At 40.9% G+C, this 24,136-nt stretch overlaps 1 protein-coding gene across 12 annotated transcripts in view; it reads left to right on the top strand.

The window, feature by feature from the left end:
* Polk (polymerase (DNA directed), kappa) overlaps positions 1–18,496 on the top strand; it is a 61,893-nt gene extending 43,397 nt beyond the window's left edge. The window contains exons 6-14 of one of the 12 annotated variants that reach the window (NR_144622.1): positions 2,341–2,580; positions 3,651–3,775; positions 5,188–5,354; positions 8,214–8,246; positions 9,905–10,001; positions 12,204–12,338; positions 14,778–15,692; positions 16,692–16,725; positions 16,929–18,496. Coding sequence is in view for 7 of the 12 variants with exons in the window: in NM_012048.3 (NP_036178.1) it covers positions 2,341–2,580; positions 3,651–3,775; positions 5,188–5,354; positions 8,214–8,246; positions 9,905–10,001; positions 12,204–12,375; positions 14,778–15,692; positions 16,692–16,725; positions 16,929–17,013 (1,868 nt within the window). In the remaining 5 variants the exon portion in view is untranslated. Of the gene's footprint in view, positions 1–2,340; positions 2,581–2,627; positions 2,691–3,650; positions 3,776–5,187; positions 5,355–8,213; positions 8,247–9,904; positions 10,002–12,203; positions 12,376–14,777; positions 15,693–16,691; positions 16,726–16,928 lie in introns of all 12 variants that reach the window. The other 11 variants (XR_001780788.2, NM_012048.3, NM_001347602.1 and 8 more) reach the window with 11 other exon arrangements.
* The last annotated feature ends 5,640 nt before the right edge of the window (positions 18,497–24,136 follow it).

Genomic DNA, 24,136 nt, shown 5'->3' with positions numbered 1-24,136 from the left:
GGTAGCCCTCATGTCAGCTGTCCCATCCTCTTACTCCTCCCAAGTTGCCCTAAAGTTTAAAAATCAGAATGTGAACATGGAAATGGCCTGAAGCACAGATGTGGTGAGAACAGGTTGTACTGTGTGTGGCCTGCAGATTCAGAGTTGAGGTTTCTATCTGTAAAGCAACTCATACACCATAATTAAAGATTGCAACTAATCAAGTATACTGTTATATTATTTACATATCTGTAAACATTTTTCTCTCTCCCTCTCTCTCTTTCTTTCTTCCTTCCTTCCTTACTTCCTTCCTTCTCTTTCTTTATTCTTTCTTTCTTTCTTTCTTTCTTTCTTTCTTTCTCTCTTTTCTTTCTCTCTTTCTTTCTTCCTTTTAAAAAGAGCTCTGGCTGTCCTGGAACTCACAGAAACCTGACTGCCTCTGCTTCCCCAGGGTTGGGCTTAAAGATGTGTGCCACCACCCAGCCTTCTTTAAACATTTTCTAAAGACCAAGGTCATTTTTCAAGGAAAATACCTTCAACTGTGTCTGGAAATTTAATTTAAGAAAATTAAGCTCCTATACCTATAATCTCAGCACTCTGAAGGCTGAAGCAATAGAATTTGGTGTTCAAGACCAACCTGGACAGGCTGCATAGTTAATGTGAGGATAACCTAGCTTTAAAAAAAAATAAAAAAGAATATAATTGTTGCTTCTGTATTTACCTTGATTTGGGAAATATATGTGTTATGATATGGGATCAGAAAACTGTTGTTAATCCTATAAATATATTTAAATTGTTTTTATCTTATATTAAGCTTAGAGAACAGTTTTTAGTGGAATTATTCATGTGACTATTTTTGGTATTGTCATCCTCCTGTCTCACCCTCCCATGTACTGGGTCTTGGGATCCCAGGCACACACCAGTGTGCCCAACTCCTCTACGTCCTAACAGTACCACTCTCCAGTGTGTTAATGATTACACTTTCTGCTTTAAATCTGGGCCTTCATTAGTTGGATCAGACTCTAAGAATTTATGTAAAGAAGTTCTGCTTTCATTTTGCTGAAAGGACCCTGATTTAGCTCTCTCTTGTGAGGCTATGCCAGTACCTTGCAAATACAGAAGTGGATGCTCACAGTCAGCTATTAGATGGAACACAGGGCCCCCAATGGAGGAGCTAGAGAAAGTACCCAAGGAGCTGAAGGGATCTGCAGCCCTATAGGTGGAACAACATTATGAACTAACCAGTACCCCCCCTCCCCCGAGCTCTTGTCTCTAGTGCATATGTAGCAGAGGATGGCCTAGTTGGGCATCAATGGGAGAAGAGGCCCCTTGGTCTTTCGAAGATCATATGCCCCAGTACAGAGGAATGCCAGGGCCAGGAAGCGGTAGTGGATGGGTTGGGGGAGGGTATAGGGGGCTTGTGAGGATAGCATTTGAAATGTAAATGAAGAAAATATCTAATTAAAAAAAAGTTCTGCTTTCAGAAGTAATTTCATTTATAGCAAAGGCAAGCTCAATGAAAGTAATATTTTGTTAACAAACAAGTTAAAAGTGGAATCAACATTTGAAAAGAAACATTTCAGAATATTTTAATATTTTTGAAGTTTCTTCTATGAATAAGGAGGTTTTTTTTTTTTCCTCTTCCAAAGCAAAGTGTAATTTTGGTTGTAATTATTCCTACTGTTTAATGCCTTTCCTCCTCATTCCTAATCTAACTTAAGAAGGTTCTTTTTGTTCTTTTTGTCCTTATAGAAAAATAAAGTGAAAAATATTTCCTTTCTTAAATAAAACACAATAGATGTTGTAAGTTAATGAGTTTTAACTAAAATATTTCCTTTAAAACATACACTAAAGAAATGGATGCTGCTCTTTTTAAGGAAAGCCAGACCGCATTGTCTTTATTAAATAGCTACAAAAAAATAAATGATAGCGTTTCTTATCATGTTTCCCAGGGAGAAAGCTGAACTGCTTGTTCTCAGTGGTAGGGGAAGGTGGGCACTGGTGCCTGTAATCCCACGCGTACAAGGCCTGGGCAACCACCATCAGGAGTTCAAGGCCAGTGTGGGCCAGTGTGGGCTCCATGGTGGACTGAGGCCAGTGTGGGCTCCATGGTGGACTGAGGCCAGTGTGGGCTCCATGGTGGACTGAGGCCAGTGTGGGCTAATAGACTGTCTCAACCGACAGACAAGTGTGCACACACAGAAAGGTGAGAAGAGGGGGAGAGAGAAAAAAAGTAATTGCACATTGGATTGGGACATGCAGGAGGAGCATTGAGAAAATGAAAAGATGGAGCGAAACCTAGCTTAAGACGTGTGTGTTCCTTAAAATGAAGTTGCCTTGCCGTTCCTGTTTGTGATCCAGACACACCCAGACAGGAAGCTAACGAGCTGACTGAGTATGAGCGGTCCATCTCCCCGCTGCTTTTTGAAGATAGTCCTCCTGATTTGCAACCCCAAGGAAGTCCTTTCCAACTGAACTCTGAAGAACAAAACAATCCTCAAATAGCCCAAAATTCAGTTGTTTTTGGAACATCAGCTGAGGAAGTGGTAAAGGAAATTCGCTTCAGAATTGAACAAAAAACAACGCTGACAGCCAGCGCAGGTATTTATTTAAAGGGATATTAACACTAGCTGTTGCTCATTGTACAGCGATGATGACATTGGATTTGGCTGCTAGTAACTTGAACCTACTGAGGCCAGCTAAACCTCCAGGTAAGCTGTAATCAAGCACAAAAGCTATCACAGGTCTAGAATAGTGATCCTTAAGTGCAAAATATATTTTCGTTGGATTTGCACAGCATATTTGATTGGCACTTGCCCTAGATGGCTTTGGAGGAGACAGCCTAGCATAAATACAGGTTGGTGAACCTCCCCTCGCTTCAACCAAGAAAAAGATCAACTTGTAGCAACCTAAGACCATCTGGTGAAGAAGAAAAAAAAAGAAAAAAGAAAACTTTTAAAAAGGAAAGAAAGCCAACAGAGTCCCCCAGTTTACGTGTATCCACAACCCCTAGGGGCATCTCGGGAGTCTTAGCATAGGGGCTGATAATGGTCGCACCATTTGTCACAAAGCCTCTGCATGATCTTAAAGACATGTGTGATTGGATTAGTGGTTTTTTTTTATTGCAAAGCATAATCAGCTTTAAGAAAATATCTATAAAAACCAAAATAAGCTATTAATGAATGAATGTATTTAGATCCACCTGCTGTAAATTGACTTGATAAGACTCCTAGAACTGTAAAACATCAGGTGTGGTCGTTTGTTTTGTAGCATTAAAGATTAAAGGTTTTATATTGTTGTTGCTTTTAATATAAGTCAGAGTACTTGAAAAACTTTAAAAATTAAGCATCTACCATAAACTATATTCTAGACCTTTTCTGAGAAGTAAATAAGAATCAGCTAAAATAATTCTTTATTCCTAGGACAGTCATAAGTAATGATACTTCATATTACTTGGTTCAGAAGTTACTCCTGGATTCTAAGATGTGAGGGTTGAACTATTTCTCAAGTCACCTGCTGCCATAGCTAATCTATTCCCTTTCCCTAAACCTCAAAAAGCCCTGGGGAGATTGTCAGTTTAAGTGTCATTCCCGAGCATTTGCATGTCCTTGTCACATAATTAACTCTGTGTAGCTGCTTTTTGGAGTGAGTGGAGTGCTCTTCTTTTTAAGGCATCGCCCCCAATACAATGTTAGCAAAAGTGTGCAGTGATAAGAATAAGCCAAACGGACAGTACCAGATCCTTCCCAGCAGGAGCGCGGTGATGGACTTCATCAAGGACCTGCCTATTAGAAAGGTAAAGTCGTGTAGAAAGGCTATCATTTGTGTGTATATTCCGAATTCTACAGAGGAGCTAGAGTCCCAGCGGTTCTCAACCCCTTTGGGAGTCACAGAACAGATAGCCTGCATATCACATATTTATGAGTCATAAAAGTAGCGTATGTTTGGGGTTCACCACGGCATATGGAGCTGTTTTAAAGGGTCACACCATTAGGAAGGTCGAGAACCACTGGCTGATCGTAACTGTCGTTGCTGAAGAGCTGTGAAACCATAGGTAGCATGTGAACACTTTGCTTGGGGTTGGATGTGCACTTGAAACTTCCTGTAGACCCTGAAAGCAGTGTTTAGGAAGCTCTGCTGCGGGAGAGCAGAGGGTAAGCAAGAGGTGGCAGACTTTAGTTCATCCTCCATAGGAGAGAGGACATAAAGGAGCCCTTGCAGGAGCGCCTGCAGCCTTACCTCTTCTGTCTCACCCTCCAGTCCAGTCGCTGCCGGATGAGTGGGTGTGAACTCCAAAGGGAGTTAGAATTTCGGTTTTGGCAGAATTGAACCAAAGTACTTTACCATCTCTAAAATGATAAATTTTTCACACTAGGTTCCAGAAATGGCATATTTTATTATTTATAGCTTCAGAATTTTTGTATCCTATGTCTTCTTTACTTTTGTAATTAAGGATTTTTAAATTATTACTGAATAAGTAATGATTTTTAAATGAGATTTTAGAATATCACCAATATTTTAATTCACCCAATATTTGAACCTAGAACTTTAAAAAATGGAACACCTATTTATACCTTAGAAAAAAACTACTGTATGTATATAGCATGCAGGAATCATTAATACTGTGGTCTTTTCTATCGCCTTTTCCTTGAACATTGAGTGGTACCTTATACAGATTCAATGTTGTCTGTTATTTTGAACAGGTTCTAGACTATCATGTAGTATACAGTTGAAATGTTAAGAAATATAAAGTTTTATCATTTTAGAGATGGTGGCATACTTTGGATTAATTTTGTCAAAAACAAAATCCTATATCCCCTTGGATTGTTGATATGAGCACACATAAATATTATACTAAAAAGTTTTATTTGTTTGCTCTACTATTTCCAAAAATTTGTACGACCACAGAAGTCTTTTTTAAAATGCCTTTAAAAAAATTCTATCAAATTAGGCTGTGTGACCAAAAATAGTACCTGTTTTCTTGTATGACATGTGAAAACACTATCATTCACACCATTTGTTAGTGACAGAAGATTACATACAGTCTCTCCCCTGGGAATGCCGTAGCGTGTTCAAGACTCTGAGTTCAAGCCTGAGCACCAACAACATCCCCCTTCAGACATGCACACATGCAAGCACTAAATCATAAATATTTGCTCATCTGTGCTATACTGCACTCAATTTTGCTAACTATGGATTCTTTTCTAGGTTTCTGGGATAGGAAAAGTTACAGAGAAAATGTTAATGGCTCTCGGGATTGTTACTTGCACAGAACTCTACCAACAGAGAGCGTTGCTGTCTCTCCTTTTCTCTGAAACCTCTTGGCATTATTTTCTTCACATCGCGCTGGGTCTAGGTTCAACAGACCTGGCAAGGTATCTGTACAGAGTTATTCAGCCTTTTGTTGTTTCCATTATCATTTACCAATGTCAGTTTGAACCTTTGAGATAAAGGGGATTTCAAAATGATTTTTAAATTCACTTTGACTGCTTTAATTTAGCCTCTGTCTTAGCTAAGGTTATTAGCTTGCCTGTGGGAAAAAGGAGATAATGTCTCACTCGTAGGCATGGGCTTTAGCAGTGAGGAAGATGGGCAAGAGGAATGATGGTTACTTCTGTCCCCTGCCTGTCTCGTTCTGTTGCCAGACGGTAAGAGACAGGTTGGTGTTCAGGTTGTTGAAAAGACAGGTGGCTTATATTCCAGTTTAGTCCTGAAGTAAGGTTTAGTGACTCTTTAAAGGCCCTCGCTGCGGTCCATTTAGTTCTCAGGAGTGTGAGTGAGTGCTGAGCGCTTGCCTTCTGTTGACCCTGGTGAAAATAGTAACAGTGGGTTGGACAAGGTCCTGCCTGGCTGGAGTCTACACACCAGTATGAGAGAGAGAAAAAGGCCAAAGAAACAGATGAAGAAAGACAGAGCGAGGCCATGAATGGGGTCATTGGAGGTCAGTTAACAAGGTTAACAAGGTCATCCAGAATCGGAGGTCAGAAGGAGCTGACCGTGCAAACCGTGGTGACCATGTCCACCACGACTTAGGGGAAGGACCTAAATAAAAGTCCTGTACTTAGTTCCGCACTTGCTCATTTGGGCTTCTTGTGGTTGAATAAAAAGAAACAGGGGTGGGGATGGGGTAGGGAGAAGAATGGCAATCATAAAATAAATCTAGACAGTGCATTCATCATGATCTGTCCTGTGAGTGAACCTTCAAAAGTCCTTATGATGTTGGGTTATCTGGGAGAGTGTAGAGAGATCCGGTTACAGTACTCCTGCCTAAATGATGGAATTAATAAGATACATATACCAGCATGCCTGGCTTCCTTTATATTCTAGTGCTAAAATTAAAGGACAGCAATAAAATCAAAGAGGATATGAATAAAATTAATTCAAAAAACTTCAAGGTCTGATAATGAATTAGAGGCTAGCCTAGGCTACAAACATATCGAGACCCTGTCAGTCTGAGAGGAGGCAGGACAGCAAAGCTGGCAGTATCATTCTCAACTCTCTGTGCTCATTGTTTTGTTGAGGTCACAGCTAAAAGATTTTGATCTCAAGTGTACATCATGGAAGATAAAATCACAACACTGTAAATGATCTGGTTTCTTATTTAATCCAAATAGGGTCATCTTTTTTCCCCCATTATACTTAAAAGCAAATCTAGCTTGATGTAATGTAGCAGATGTTATTCTGTGGTATACAGAGGCCAGAAAGGCTTTCAGATGAAAAATGTACAGCTCATCCACAAGGCCCTGTGGCTCCGCCCCAGCCCCGCCCCAGCCTGTGTTCTCTGTTGCCCTGTGCTGCTTTGGTTTTTAGGCTGGGTATTCTTTCTTTTGAACACACTGCCTTTTTGTTGCTGTTGTTGTTGTTTGTTTGTTTGTTGCTGTTGTTGTTTGTTTGTTTGTTTGTTTACTTGGTTTTTTTTTTGGTTCTTGTGATTTATTGAACTTCACATGTGTTAGGCATGTGCTCTACCATTGAACTACATGCCCTCTCTCTTTACTTATTATTTTGAAATAGAGTCTCACTTAAATTAACCAGGTGATTTTGAACTTACTATCTAGCCCGGGCTAGCCTTGAACCTGTGGCCCTCTTGCCTCGGCTTCCCATAGGACTGGGGTTATTTTTACAGAACACTGTCATTAGGTCTTCTTTCTTCCACTTGATTAGTTTGGTTTTATTTTTAGTTTTTGTACTGTTGGGACTCAAACCCAAGGCCTTGGTCATATGAGGCAAGCTCCGTATGCCTGAGCTACCTCCTCAGGACCTGTGTTTAATCTATCGTTGTTTATATCCACTGGGATGTAACTGTCTTAAAACAAGCACTGGTATATTTTGTTCATTCTTCTCTCTCTGCCCTGGGACAGTTTAGGCATGGTGCATCCATTAAGTATTTGGACACTGAATAAAGCACACGTTGCTTCAGTTTCTTTAGTTCAGTGGCCCCTATCAGAGTAGCTCGAGTTCAGTCAAAGTAGTTGGCTTATATTCTCAGTCATCATCCTATACCAAATGCGGAAGGAGACCCAAGTGACCTGGAGGAGAGGAGTTGGTGTGCCAGCCCCCGCACGAAGCACGCTGACTTACGGAGGAAGTACTCGTTTGCTGTGGCCGACGCCTGCGGCACCGCTGCCTCCTATTTTCATACGTTGTGTATTTTGTGTATTTTCATACGTTGTGTATTTTGGTATTCAGACTTTAATAGAAGCAAGGTATATACCTATTTTTAATTTTGTTTTCTACAGTAGCTATAGATTTGATCCATGAACATGAAATCAGATTAGTATCTTATCTATTTATGTCATACTGACAGCTTCATTTTTAGGTTTAAAAGAAACCCTCAGTGGGTTTTACAATATATGTGTGTGTGTGTGTGTGTGTGTGTGTGTGTGTGTGTGTGTGTATTTAAAGAGAATGTTGGGGTGGGAGGATGTGCTGGAGAGGTAGCTGAGCAGGTAAAATCACTGGCCATTGTTTCAGAGGACTTGTTTTCCATTCCTAGCACACCCACATGGTAGCTCACAGGTGGTGGCTCCAGTTTCAGACAACGCCCTCTTCTGTTGTCTGTGAGCACTGAACACACATGCTGCACAGACATACATACAGGCAAAGCAGCCATACACATAAAATGAACTAATTAGTTAGTTAAAACAGGTATCTTAAATTCTCTTATTCACCAAAAGTAACTCAGTTTTCTTTGAGATAGAAATAAACCTCTTTTTTCTCTCTCTCATTTCAAGGGATGGAGAAAGGAAAAGCATGAGTGTTGAAAGGTAATATTTGTGCTTTTATGTAATAAAAATAAAGTTGATGATGGATGACTTGGTGTAGTTAACCTGTTTCAGGTTCATTTTCAGTAAAGTATCACTCCAGTACAAAAGCTGCGCACCTTTTGGCAGTTATGCTCCTGAGGTAAACCTAAGCTCAACGTGCTGTCTTTGGTTGCTATACTCACAGTAGGGCAACATGGCCAGCATTTACGTTTTTTTTTAATACTGATGTTACTCCTGTTTAGTGAAAACTAAACACTTTGGGATTCCTAATCTTCTTCATAAGAACAATTAAATGTTTACCTGACAATCCTAAGGCCTTACAGTGGGAGTTGCAGGAACTTCAGATATTGGCCAATATCTCAGCAGAGGTTTTAAGTTACATGTAGAGAGCATGTCTCATCCAAATTTCTAAAGTCTGAAGTGTTCCAAATCCCAAGACTTCCTGGGTGCTGAGATGCTGTGTCACATGTGGGAACTTCAGCCCTCATTTTATGGGACAAGTTGCAGTCAAACACTGGTCATTGGAACACCATGGGTATGGTGTGCACAAAACAAAGGAATTTCATTCTTAAACCCGGCCCCATCTAAGGACATCAAACAGATATAACAAGACAAATTAAACAAAAAAATGCCCCACTCCAAATCTTCCTCCTCAAGTGTTTGCGATAAAGGATGGAACCTGAGGTAATATTGGCAGAGGAAAGCCTGGCCCCAGCCTTCCTGATGCTGCGACCTTTAGTACAGTTCCTCATGGTGTGGTGACCCTAACCATTAAATTATTTTTCTTAATGCTTCAGAACTGTGAATTTGCTACTGTTATGAATTGTAATTTAAGCATCTATATTTTCCAGTGATTCTCAGTAACCCCCATGAAAGGGGCGGTCAACCTCCAAAGGGGTTACAACCCATAGGTTGAAAACCACTGGCTTAGAGATTATCCAGTGTTGGGGGCTTAGAATCTTGTTTGGAGTCACATGAAATCTTAATGGAACTTTGTTTAGGGAGAAATGTGTATACTTTAAAAGTTCTTCAATTATTTCTTCAAAATATCAATTTTATATTAAGACATGTAAGAACCACTACCAGGTTTCATTGTTTTGGTTTTTTGGTTTTTTTGTGGGGCTTTTTTTTTTTTTTTCTTTTCTGAAAACTCCCCTTGGATTTTCAAAAATGCTTTAGGGCGTCAAGTTTGGAATGGAGCTAGGGAGGGAGGTCCCAGTTCACAATCAGGTATAGGAAGCTGGCTTCTCCAATATGGAAGAGCACACAAAAAGAAAGCACCAATGTGGCAGTTAAAATGAATAAGGCATGGACACGGTGCACACCTTTAATCCTAGCCCTGTGGAGGGACAGGCTGATCTCTGTGAACTCAGGGTCAGCTTGGTCTATACAGCAAATTCTAGTCCAACCAGGGCTACAAAGGGAGACCGTGTCTTAAAAAGAGCATAAAATGGGGGGTTTGCTGATCAGTGTGCCTATGCAAATGGCTTTTGATCATTTATATAGATATTTTTACTTGACTGTGTGTTAGGTTATTTGAAAACTTTAATTTATGCCAAAGAAAATACAGTGCTAGGCTATGTGAATGTACTCTATCATTACCAAATTATTCAGCTGTAGTTTCGTATTGTGCACCAACATCCTTCTTGTTTCTCTAGGACATTCAGTGAGATAAGTAAGACAGAGGAACAGTACAGCCTGTGCCAAGAACTGTGCGCTGAGCTCGCCCACGACCTCCAGAAGGAAGGACTTAAGGTACTGAGTTTTCATGGGGTGGTTTTAGTTTTTAGGTTTTGTTTTTGTTTTTGTATTTTTTTTTATTATATGATACTAGTCTAAGTGAAGAGAACACACATTTATTAAAGCTAGAGACAAGCACAATAGAACATTCCTACTCCCATCAATCAGAAACAGAGAGTCTGACGTCTGTGTGTGAGATCTGTGACAAGGTCACTCCAGGAAGGGCAATTCGTGACATTGAAATGGCTCCAGGGTGATGAAGGGCAGCTTTGTACCCTTAACACTACATTAGAGTCACATGCTGGATCATTGCTTCTACATTAGAGTCACATGCTAGATCATTGCTTCTACATTAGAGTTACATGCTAGATCATTGCTTCTACATTAGAGTTACATGCTGGATCATTGCTTCTACATTAGAGTCACATGCTGGATCATTGCTTCTACATTAGAGTTACATGCTGGATCATTGCTTCTACATTAGAGTCACATGCTGGATCATTGCTTCTACATTAGAGTTACATGCTAGATCATTGCTTCTACATTAGAGTTACATGCTAGATCATTGCTTCTACATTAGAGTTACATGCTGGATCATTGCTTCTACATTAGAGTTACATGCTGGATCATTGCTTCTACATTAGAGTCACATGCTGGATCATTGCTTCTACATTAGAGTCACATGCTGGATCATTGCTTCTACATTAGAGTTACATGCTAGATCATTGCTTCTACATTAGAGTCACATGCTAGATCATTGCTTCTACATTAGAGTTACATGCTGGATCATTGCTTCTACACACTAAATCATTGCTACTACGTTAGAGTCATACACTAAATCATTGCTACTACATTAGAGTCACACACTAAATCATTGCTACTACATTAGAGTAGCATGCTAGATCATTGCTTCTCCATTAGAGTCACGTGGCAGGAGAGACAAAGGCAAAGGGAAGGCTTGTTCTACAACTGTGTCCTCTGATCATAAATGGTTTTCCAGTCATCCTTGAAGGCGTCACTCACCGAGGCAGTGACCTTCTGGAACAGGCGCTGTATTTCAAGGCTCTAATCCTGGTTGCTAAACACACTGAGAACAGTAGCCTGAAATGCTCCCAACTGCGAGGAAGAGTCCACCTTTAATATTCCCTCAGTCCCCTGTAATACAAACGTATTCAGAAGTTATTGCAGAAAATTGGGGCATTTGAGCAATTTTACTTCAAACTCTTCTCTAGCCTGAGTATAAAATAGTTTCTTTTTGAGTTTTTTAATGCACTTTTAATTTTAGATTCATTTCAGATTTATAGGACTGTTTCCATTATCCCTCTCACCAGCTCCTGCGACTGTTAGCATTTCATACCACCATAGGTGTGTGTCAACCTAGAAAGTGATGCCAGCACTTGCTATTTGCCAAGCTTCAGCCTGCCTTTGTCTTGCTCTTAACTTCCTACTAATTTCTCTCCGGGGTTCTCTTCAGGGAACCACATGGTGACTAACTAGTGTCCTGTCTCCCTAGGTTGCTCTGCGAGTTTGATAGCCTTTCCCTCTTGGTAAAACTGACAGTCTTGATAACCACTGGCCATGTGCCCTGTGGAGTGCCACTGTCTCATTTGTCCCATGTCATAGGCTGTAGGTATGTAGCAAGAATAGCACAGAGGTGAGGTGGCCTTACCAGCCTCTCCTCTCACGTCATTACCTGGTTAAGGGAGAGTTTCGCTGCTGCCTGAAGTTACCGAGTCTTAGTCAGGAAATGAGTCAGGAGTTGAATTTACCCTCAAGTGCAACAGCTGCCAGTTACTCCCACACACACCCAAGGAAATGCTCAAATGTCATCAGTCCTCCCCGACTGAAACCTTACGTCCTCAAGACACCATAGACGCCATAGAGATGGTCCTTACAGGTGTCTCTGGCATGTGCTCATCATGCAGGAAGTGTGAGCTCTTCACCCCCCCCTGACTTTCAAAAGAGAATTACCCCAGAGAAATGGACAGTAAAGGTAAAAGAGATTAGTTAACTTTGCCCTTCATTGAAAAGTAGTTTTAATTAATTGAGGGGGAAATGGTAATTATATGCTAAATGCTGTTTTTCAGACATGGATTTTAATTATGACAGTTTTGTATCCTTATGCACAAACAGGCTTCCTAAACTTTTCTAACCTGCAAACTATCTTCTTCTACAAGTCCTGAGACCTCCCATATCAATGTGCTGCCTGTGTTGTAGGGAAGAACCGTCACCATTAAGCTGAAGAACGTGAATTTTGAAGTAAAAACTCGTGCATCTACCGTTCCGGCCGCCATTTCTACTGCAGAGGAAATATTTGCCATTGCCAAGGAGCTGCTAAGGACAGAAGTTAATGTGGGTTCTCCACACCCCCTGCGGTTAAGACTGATGGGTAAATAGGCTTCTTTCTCCCTCCCTCCCTCTCTTCCCCCATTTATTTATCTATCTATTTATTTATCTATTTATCTATTTATTCCCCTTGTGTGTTTAATAATGCCCCCGCCATAAAAAGAAAAAACATTCAACTTGGGAAATTTTCCCCTGTGTCTATTTCTAAAACTGTTGAAGAGCGTCTTCATCTGCACCATCAGCTGTAATCCCTAGACCTGGATGCACGCACAGGATGGACTTGCAGCTCTGTCAGAGCGAATGGAAGTCGTTCTTATCTTTATTTTTTCTGAAGTCCATGAGGTGCGATGTTCAAGACTCAGAATATAACAGATTTGAGAAACAAAGCCTGGGCATTCTGATCATATCCTGTAACACTCTCCTGGGGATCTAGAACACCATGACATAATGAAACGTGGATGTTTCTGTCACTAAACAACAGCAAGTTTGTTATTTAGATCACAGGGACACTACATAATATCACGTCAATTTAGTCTTTATCACTTTGTGCTATGATTTTTAGAAATTTTGGATTTCAGAATTACAAATCAAGATTATGACACTGTGAAACCACACTGCCAGCTACTATCTGTTGGGAACACTAGGAAGCCGTGGTTCCAAGTGATCTGTAAGAGATTGTGCAAAAGGGGATCATTAGTCTTACTTTCACACTTGAGAGATAGCGTCCAGTGAGACCACTGCATGAATTCTATGAAAAAGAGCCAAAGAGCAAGCAACTCTAGAAACTTTCTTTGTAATTGCAAAACTTAGAAGCAAGCAAGATAAAACTTGAGTGGATTGATAAACTGTGTGTCCAGACAACAGAATAATGTTCAGTGTGTAAATGAGCTACAAAGGGACATGAAGGAAACTTAAGTAAATATTTTAAGTATAAGAAGCCAGCATTGTATGGTTGGCATCTTGAACACCTTAGAGACCGTAAAGACGAAATTGCCAAGGGGAAGGATGAAGGCAGAAGACGTGGGGCTAGTGAAACAACTGTGTATTGTAGAAGTGACCCGTGTTCCCCTGATGTAACTGTCACCTCGGAGGCTCACTGCCTCAGTCTGCTCACCGAGGTAGGCCTAGTCCCAGAAGCTTCTAGCCTCCATGCAATCTATTGTAGGCCTAGAACATTTTCAGCCTCTGACACTGCTGAATAAGCTCACCCTTTCTAGTTCTTTCTGAACTCTGGCTAGCGGATTCAACTCAGCTGTTCTGACTCAAAATTCCTCTCTAAACTGACTGATCCAATCTGGCTTCTGTCTCAGCCTCTGACTTTTTGCTCTGCTTGACCTCAAACTAACTCTGGCAATCTGTTCTAATCTGGCTCCTTCTCATTTTCTGGTTTGTTCTGTTTTCCCTATGTCTAGCTTGTTCTCTCTCTCTCTGCAACCTGTCTTGGTAAAACTGCCTCCTCCTCTCTCTGCCCTGCCCTCTCTTATGTTGCCTCTTTGCTCTCTGTTCTCATGAGAGTTGGGAATTCTGTCAAATCTTTCTCTGATTCATCACTTTGTCTACCACTCAATTAGACATCACTTTCAAACATGGGTGCTTCCTTCTACAAACTAACTTTACCTTCATTGTTTGGGATTAATGATGTGTACTAAGATATGTCTGTATTCCAGCCAGAGGGGTTAAAGGTGTATGCTAACAGGGTGTCTCTATTCTAGCCAGAGTAGCCATGTTGCTAGATTAGAATTCCTCTTTAGTATATGATTCTATAATGGTGAATATATGTCTTTATAACTACATCTAACCTCATAGAATGAAAATTACCAAGATTAATTTCTTAGGTAAACTTTAGCATTTGGGTGATAGTGCTGTGTGTTTGTGTGTGTGTGTGTGTGTGTGTGTGTAGTACCAGTTGTTGTACATGAATGACAACAGATAATATATAGGAATATTTTGTTCAATTGTTGTGTAAAAATGAAACACTCCTTAAAAAGTTAAGTCTATCGTAAAAGATCAGCACTGAAGAGTCTCTGTAGTTGACTCCAATTAATTACTTTCTACTTAATGGCATTGAAAGTTCTATATAATCATGCCAACCCCAACAGACTTTTATCATTTACTGATACTCAGTTTTACAAAGCAAAGTAAATTCTTCTTTATAACACCAGCCATGATGCCATTGTCCTTTAATTTGGAAAATATTGGTCTGTGAACGCAGCTATGTGGCAAATTATATACCTAACATTCGAAAGACCACATACAGGTGCAAACCTTAGCACTTAAAAAATGTATGTTGTGTATGTGTGTGTACATCTCCAGTGGTACTTATTTCTCTTTAGTTTACCTGTGCATACATGTCATAATAGTATTCATAATTGTTTTCCATGCTTTATCCGTGTTGGGAGTGAACGTCTGTACAATTTGAGGCTGACTGGTTTTGGTCTCACTTAGGTGTCCGAATGTCTACTTTTTCCAGTGAAGATGACAGGAAACACCAACAAAGGAGCATCATTGGTTTCTTACAAGCTGGAAACCAAGCTTTGTCATCTACTGGGGATAGTCTAGACAAAACTGACAAAACTGAGCTTGCAAAGCCCTTAGAAATGTCTCATAAGAAGAGTTTCTTTGATAAAAAGCGATCAGAAAGAATCTCCAACTGTCAAGACACATCCAGATGTAAAACTGCGGGTCAGCAAGCTTTACAGATCTTGGAACCATCCCAAGCATTAAAGAAGCTGAGCGAGAGTTTTGAAACATCAGAGAATTCAAATGACTGTCAGACATTTATATGTCCAGTTTGCTTTAGGGAGCAAGAAGGTGTCAGTCTGGAAGCCTTTAATGAACATGTAGATGAGTGTCTTGATGGACCGTCAACCAGTGAGAACTCAAAAATATCCTGTTACTCACATGCTTCCTCTGCAGACATTGGTCAGAAGGAAGATGTACACCCCTCTATTCCACTGTGTGAGAAACGGGGGCATGAAAATGGAGAGATCACTTTAGTAGATGGTGTAGATCTAACAGGGACGGAAGACAGATCATTGAAAGCAGCAAGGATGGACACTCTAGAGAATAATCGCAGCAAAGAGGAATGTCCTGATATTCCAGACAAGTCTTGTCCTATATCACTGGAAAATGAAACCATCAGTACATTAAGTAGGCAAGACTCTGTCCAGCCTTGTACAGATGAGGTAGTAACAGGACGAGCTCTAGTGTGTCCTGTTTGTAACCTAGAACAAGAGACTTCTGATCTTACCCTCTTCAACATACATGTGGATATTTGCTTAAATAAAGGTATTATCCAAGAACTGAGAAATAGTGAAGGTAATTCAGTTAAACAACCCAAAGAAAGCTCGAGAAGTACTGGTAAGTGTGTGGTCGTTAAGAGGAATGCGTTGTGGGAGGAAGGGAGACAGGCCAGTGGCTAAGAGCACTTGCAACTCTTGGGTAGGACCTACAGTTGGTCCACAAAATGCATATGGTGGCTCACAACCATATGCTGTAACTCTAGTGCCAGAGAGTTTGATACCCTTCTTTGGCTTCACACACTCACGGTACACAAACATACATGTTGATGAAACATCAATACACTTAAAATTAAATTTAAAAAAATAAGAGGAATGTGATTTTCTAGGGATATGTCTCATTAAAATTACCGAAACTATAAATTTGAAATGTATACTATTAAAAGGATGGCTTGTGTTTGCTCTCATTTAGGAAAATATTAGTTACCTTTACCCTGGCTAGAAATAACTCAAAGTGAGCTTTTGAATTGAAGAGAAAGTCCAGCTTAGTTTTGATTTATTGTAGAATGAAGTTAAAGTTGAAGGATCTGAGTGATCCAGTCAAAAATGAAATTCCCTCAGGGAGCGTCTGCTGGTGTACTGTGACAAACTAGCTTTATTTATAGAGCCAGGAAGTCTTTTACACTTTGTTCTTGGTAATGCTGACTATAGCAAGATTGCAGAAACTAAGTTTAATGCCAGTAGAACTCTACAGTTATAAGAAACAGTACTGTACAAACTGTAAGTATATAGTTATAAAGAAACAATATTGTGAACTTAACTTTGTGGGGCTGGCATTGTGGCTGTGAGGGTACAGGTGCTTGGAGCCAAGCCTTTCAACCTGAGCTGTGTCTCTGGAATATGCAATGGAAGGAAAGAACTGACTTCTGAAAGTTGCTCACTCCATACATGTGTGCACATGTACATATGCACACACATGCACACACACCCCAGTTTAATTAATGTAACAATATTTTTAAAAATTAGCTTGGGATATGTATAATATCTTTACTCTGTTAATTTTATAGCTTTTGTGTCGCTTTTCCTTCATGGCATTTCTTGACTTTTCTTTCCCCTGCAGACAGACTTCAGAAGGCTTCAGGAAGGACCAAAAGGTAGGGTTGGCTTTGAGCTTGAGCAAAGAGAGCTTGTGCCCTGCTCTGAGCTTCAGTGCAGACAGCTTGTGTCCTCTCTGAGTTTCAGGGGCTCACCTCTGCTTTTTTACACTAACCGAGTAACATTTTAAAAGCTGTTTTTGCAGAACTCTTTTTCAAATATTTCCTTCTACATAGCAATTGTGTGCTCTTTCTCATTCCAGGCCAGGAACGAAGACAAAGAGCTCAACTTTGAAGAAAACAAAGCCCCGAGATCCCAGACACACCCTTGATGGATTTTTTAAATGAACTTTGAACATTTTATCAACGTTTATCATTGAAATTATTATTTTCATAGTCAATATATTTATTCTTCCTCATTTTAAATGTATTCCTTTAAGGAAGACAAGTGCAATAATGCCTCCCCTACGTGACCTTTTTAAGAATGTAGACTGAATATTAATTTATTTCATTTATGTTTTCCTTAATAGCCATGAGAATTTCATTCCCAGTATATATATATATATCTTAGTTGGAAATCAGTCGTGTTAGAGACAGTGTAAGAAGTGAGGTCAGAAAGTGATGCGTTATTTTATAATGGATATAAAATATTTCCAAGGACTCTGAGCCACATGGAGCAACCTCACCATCAGCTCCTCCATGCTTAGTCACCATGGTGCCATTGATGCTTCCGTACCTACCTGTGTGCATCTCTGTGTCCTGTGAGCAGATGCAGTTAGAATCGGCCATGATGTCCATGAAGAACATTAGCTTAACATAAAGAGTGTGGGCATGGCTGTTCCCTTCAGGAAGGTGATGCACAGTATTATCTGTGTTCAGAGGACCTGTCCAAACCTGTGATTTGTATTCTTACTTATCTTACATATAAGCACTTGGTTCACATAAATATTTAGTCCATAATTCAAAATCTTTTTTTTAACTCAGTACTTTAAATGGCAGTATTTAATTTCTTAACATTTATATTTGACTACAAATCTGCAGTAAACAAGGTAAGTTGTGTAGTTGCCTGGTTTTCATTCCCCTCTTTAGGAGAAAATAGACACCTCAGAAGATGTGCCCTGAGGAGTCACTGCACTTACCGTAGCTGCTTCTCTGTCGTCTCTGCTAATTGTTGTGGGAGAAAGATTTGCAGCAATTCAGAGGTTGCTGCAGATGTAGTACCACCCACAAGTTCTTACCAAAAAGCCCTTCCTGCTACTACTTTAAGAACTGAATTCTGCTGGGTTGTGGTGGTGCACGCCTTTAATCCCAGCACTGGGAGGCAGAGGCAGAGGCAGGTGGATCTCTGAATTTGAGGACAACCTGGTCTACAGAGTGAGTTCCAGAAAGAACAGCCTGGACCACACAGAGAAACCCTACTTCAAAACACAAAAAAGGAAAAAAAAAACCCTGAATATTTTTTATAGTCTTGCCTTTGCTTATTTTAATGCATTTATTATAGACAGAGAGATATTTGATGGTCCTTAGAACCGACCTTGTATGGCACAGTCTTAACCTGACTTTTAATTGCTAGACTGCTTAAAAAAATGGGCTAAAAGCTCGCTGACACACCAGACCCTTACCTGATATTATACACCACAACAGTTCCAACTCTGTGGTCCTTTGGTTATTGGTTGTGATTTACTTATGTAAACTATTTATAAAATTAAATTCAATGAAACTGATTTAATGTATTGAAAAATAGATATTACTGTATTATTTTCTTCCATCTGAAGTTTATTTTTGTTGTTTTCAACATTAAGTAATAAATTATTTTCATGTAGATGCTACACTTATTGACTGTCATATTTAATAATAATTTAAAATTTTTTAAATTAAGAATTTTTTCACACATACTGTTACATTATTTTCTTCTCTTGCTCTTTCTCTTCCAACTCCTCACATGTCCTCTCAATCCCTCTCAAATCTATGACCTCACTTTAAATATTGCTCTCTGTGTGTGTGTGTGTGTGTGTGTGTGTGTGTGTGTGTATAGCTCATATGTATCTGTATTTAGGGCTGACTAAACCGGATGACTCAACAGGGGGCTTGTCCCTGGAAAAGACTGACTACCCTCCCTCAGCAGGCATTAACGATGTGCAGCTTTTCATCGAGGAGTGGAGCCTTGTGAGAGTCCCCCCTTCTGTGTTGGCATGTTTAACTAGTGTCGTTGTGCAGGTCTTGTTTGACTGACTATACTGCTGAGATTCTGTGGGTATAACTTCCTTGTCACATGCAGAAGACGTCATCTGAGCAGACATCCCAGTCCTCTGGCTCTTACTGTCTTTTTTTTTTTTAACTTTATTTATTTTTATTTATATGAGTGCACTGTAGCTGTCTTCAGACACATCAGAAGAGGGCATCAGATCTCATTACAGATGGTTGTGAGCCACCATGTGGTTGCTGGGATTTGAACTCAGGACCTCTAGAAGAGCAGTCAGTGCTCTTAACCCCTGAGCCACCTCTCCAGCCCCTGGCTCTTATGGTCCTACCACTCCCTCTCCCACAATATTCGCCGAACCTTAGTTGTAGGAGCTATGGTGTAGATGCCTCAGCTGGAGTCTTAAATTCCCTTCGCAGTAGGAGAAAACAGAGCTCCTTAGAGAAGTGGCTGCTTCCTCATCAGACACTCCTAAGCCAGGAAGCTTCATCTGGACCCCTCCAATCCCCATGCAAGAGCCACATCTTTCACATTCCTTTGTGTGCTTCTCAACCTTGAATCATACCATGCAAACCACCCTCTTCCACAGCCTGCCTGCCCCCTGCTTGTTGATAGACTGGTCCTTCTGCACTTCCAGGTCACAGTTCATCCTGGAGGGAAGACTGGGCAGGAAGCCACAGGCAAAGCCCGGGGGCAGCACTGGAGAGGACACTGTGGTTGTCTTGCTCTCCGCTTGCTCCATGTCCAGCTTTCTCAGCATTTCTGATCTGCCTCTCTGATATTTCATCCTTGTTCTCTCTGTCGGGACTCCTCTGGAATATTAAATTCATTCTTAAGACTCAAGAAGAAAAGTAGTTTATATAAGGTGATACAAAAGACTTGAAGTAGCATCACACATACAAGAAAACTTGAATAACCCAGAGCCATGAAAACAGTCATATTAGTCATCAGGACTTGAAACAATACTATGAAGAGGTATTATTACATCCCTGTGTTAGCAAAAGAAACAATTCAGTGCTGCTAAGTTTTAAACATGACTTGTTTTGAGGATACACTTTGGAAAACAATTTGCCCTTTAGTCGATTTAACAGATGAAGTGAGTAAAAACTAGAAACAAGTAAAAATGAAACTTCTTATAGTCATTGTGTTTGCTGACAATTTCTAAAAGAAAGCTTATTTTTAGCTCACTTGTCTACTTTTTAAATAAATCTACACTTTTAGAATTCAATAAAATTTCATCTGTAAAACTCAATACTATTCCTATAAAGCAATGATAACCAATTAGGAAATAGAATAAAAATAATTCTTTTTATCATGGGGCTCTCAGAAGGAAAACATCCACTTATTAGTGAGTACATAACAATGAATGTCCTTTTGGGTCTGAGTTACCTCACTCAGGATGATATTTTCTAGTTCCATCTATTTGCTTGCAAATCTCGACAGTAGGGAGAGGGAACTTATAAAGCCCACCTCCAGCAGGAAGACAGGGCATCAAGTGAGGGAGATGGGGCCATCCCACAGTCACAACTCTGACCCATAATTGTTCCCGTCTGAAAGAATTACAGGGATGGAAATGGAGAGGAGCCTGAGGAAAAGAAGGTCCAGGAACAGGCCTAAAGTAGGAAGACCTGACACTATTACTGAGGCTATGAAGCACTCACAAAAAGGGACCTAGCATGACTGCTCTCTGAAAGACCCAACAAGCAGCTGAAAGAGTTAGATGCAGATATTTGCACCCAACCAATGGACAGAAGCAGCTGACCCCTGTTGTTGAATTAGGGAAGACTGAAAGAAGCTGAGGAGAAGGGCTATCCTATAGGAGGACCAGCAGTCTCAATTAATCTGGACCCATGAGGTCTCTCAAACACTGGACCACCAAACAGACAGCATACACCAGCTGAAATGAGGCCTCCAACACACACACACACACACACAATAGAACTTCTGGGTCTGTGTTCATTCAGAGATGATGTACCTAACCTTCAAGTGACTAGAGGCCCCAGGGAGTTTAGAGGTCAGGTGAGGTGTGGGTGAGGGCATCCACATGGAGACAGGGAGGTAGGGAGGAGGTATGGGATGTGGAACAGACAGAGGGTGGGTAGGGGTAGGGGAATAAAATATGGAGTGTAAAAAAATTAATTGATTAATTTTTTTAAAAAGGAAAAAAAGTGAAAAGATATAAATAAGCAAAAAGGCTAGGCATAACTCAGAAGTAGGATGCTTTTCCATAAATGTAGGATTATCCCGAGCTTTTGTTCCCACCGGAAAGAACACGCTCAGGACAACCGGAATCTTCTGCGGCAAAAGCTTTATTGCTTACTTCTTCAGGAGCAAGAGAGAGAATGGCAAAACCCCGTCCCTTTTAAGGAGAATTATCCTCCGCCTAGGACATGTCGCCCCCTGATTGGCTACAGCCCATCGGCCGAGTTGTCGTCACGGGGAAGGCAGAGCACATGAAGTGGAGAACTGCCCTGGCACATGTGCAGATTATTTGTTTACTACTTAGAACACAGGATGTCAGCGCCATCTTGTAATGGCGAATGTGAGGGCGGCTCCCCACATAGGATCCTAGGTTTGATACATAGCACAGAATGGGGCTAAGGTCAACAGAGTCCCACACTTGCAGGGGAGGCAGATGAGGTATACACAACTCTTCCATAAGTACCATATGCCAGCATGCAAAATACCACCAACCAAGACACCGTGCCCAGCTCTTGCTACCCAGGGTTTTTCCTGGAAGTCTGTGACAGGCATTTCTATCATCCCAACTGACCTTAGCTACTAAGCCTTAAACCTTCCAGAGAGCTACTGGTCCAAGGCCTTAGTCTTCAAAAGTCATGCATTCAGCATAAGCAAGTTGATAATCTCTGCTATCTCTTCAAATTAATACAATGTGGCCCGGTGCTTTGGACATGAAACATTCTTATCAGGCTTCTAAAGGCCAAGGACTCAGAGGCCGGTTCTTTTGAAGAGAGAGGTCTTTCTTTGCAAAATGTAGGAGTTGAGCAACCTGAGTCTGCCAAGGTAACCTTCATCGTTTTCTTGCAAAATAAATGTCCATCAGAACTGTGTTTGAATAAAGAATAAAAAGATAAGGATCACTTTAGGGTAACATTTTTTTCTGCCCCCCCCCTTTTTTAAACAAACAAAAAAATAATCTCAACTCTTAACATTTTGAGGGAGTCTGGCCTGTTAGTTTGTGGCAAACAGGCCTAGTGATTGTGTGCCTATACGATGGTCTCTTCCATGAAAGGCAAAGATGTCTTAGTGCGTCCTTTGCATTGTTCTGGAAATTTATACCTAGACATCTTGCCTCAGTCTTCTGTGATAATAGAAGACGATGAGAAGTCATTTTAAATCCAGACCCCTCTCACAAAGTGCTTTGGCTTAGCATTTAGCATGGGGTTGTAAGAAGCAATCTTCAGGAGAGAGAGGTTTCCACACTGACATGGTAAAAGTCATTGTCTTAGGGTTTTACTGCTCCAAACAGACACCATGATCAAGGCAACTCTTATAAGGATAACATTTAATTGGGGCTGGCTTACAGGTTCAGAGGTTCAGTCCATTATCACCAAGGTGGGAGCAGGGCAGAGTCCATGCAGGCATTGGTGCAGGAGAAGCTGAGAGTTCTACATCTTCATCTGAAGGCTGCTAGCAGAATACTGACTTCCAGGCAGCTAGGATGAGGGTCTTAAAGCCCACGCCCACAGTGACACACCTACTCGAACAGAGCCACACCTTCTAATAGTGTCACGCTCTGGGCTGAGCTTATATAAACCATCACAGTTGTGTTGCTGAGTCAAAGAAGGAACTCCATGCTAAAAGAATATAGGCAATACCCAACGTAAGGACAAGAGAGAGACATCAACACTGAGACACTTCTGCTGCTCCCATGTTAAACACCTTCATTCATCATGGGTTATGTGTCAGCTCATCCACACCCTCCGTTTCTGTCACTACTGTCAATCCCAAATATGTTATCAAATTCCATCTGTGCTTGTAGAGCCTCTTGGGAAGATCCATTTCCTGCCTTCTGTGAAGCTTACTAGTTGCCTTCATGCTGACAGTCCAACTGCTTCTTCAGCTTCCCCTGATGGAAAACAACATGAGTACCTTTTAAAAGGTCAACCATAAACAATGTTTTCAAAATACCGTGTTGAGTTGCTTCTTTTGTTATTGTTTTTGCAAATGCTCTTAACTTTTCAGGTCTGAGCAGAATGGAGGAGGGATTAGTGATGTTCTGTGTTTGGACCCTTCTGTGGTACAAGTATCCCCACCTTGACACAGGCATATCCAGGCAAAATTCCCCGGAACACAATGGCTCTTGAGGAATATTAGACCTGCCTTGGAGAATGTCCACCGTGCACTTCTAATGCTGGCTCACCATCTGATAAGCAGAACCACACAGAAACCACAGCAAATAATCCTTCAGGGTCTTCATGAGAACACAATACAGTGGATTGCAGAAGCAGGGGCATATTTTTCCCAAAGGGGCCTTTGGGCCTAATGAAAAGTGAGTTGTTTCCACTTGGTGGGGGAGGGTCAGCAGGTTGTAGAAAGCTCATTCTGCTCCCAGAGCCACAGAGCACAAATCAGAAGGAAAATTCTTAGTCTCTAAGGTAGGACTGCCAATAGGTCACTGTTTGGTGGTCGGAGGCTGTAGAGATGTGGGGCTAGCTCTCATTTATCTATGAATCCCATGTGTGATGGCCTGGCATGGTGTTAATAGTCATTTGTTGATGAGCAGAAGCAAATGCGTTGCATCTCCTAAAGAACCCACGTCAGTCCAGTAGAGCATCTCGAGTTTTTACCCTTACAGCAAGGTATGGATGTACAATTAAGGGCTAACCAGTGGGCTGTGTGAGGAAGTATTGTGCAGGATACTAGAACCTTCCTCTTTGGGAGCTCTGGCATCCTCTTGGCCTCCTTTTTCTTCCCTCTGGCCCCCACCTCCTGGAAGCAGACATGACTGCCTTTCATCAGAGTTGGGGTGCACCTGGGAACAATGATGTGACAGGTTGGAGGGGTTGGCTCCTGAGAACTGTGTAGAATAGAGGCACCATGGCAACCCTGGCCTACATGCTTCCAGACTTTGATAAGACACAGTTTCTTATTACTTATAGTTGAATCCTACCTGATATAGGATATAAAGATTATTAAGATATTTTTGTTCACAAGACTGAAGAATCTCCCTCAGGTGACAGCTATTCGGTGAGGGAAGGATTGTAACAGGTCAAAATATGTGAGTCTGAGAATTATATGATATGGGAA

This window comes from Mus musculus, chromosome 13, assembly GCF_000001635.26.
Source record: "Mus musculus strain C57BL/6J chromosome 13, GRCm38.p6 C57BL/6J".
Classification (NCBI taxonomy): domain Eukaryota; kingdom Metazoa; phylum Chordata; class Mammalia; order Rodentia; family Muridae; genus Mus; species Mus musculus.
Note: the sequence above shows the minus strand (reverse complement) of the source record. Positions and strands in the feature narration are given on the sequence as shown.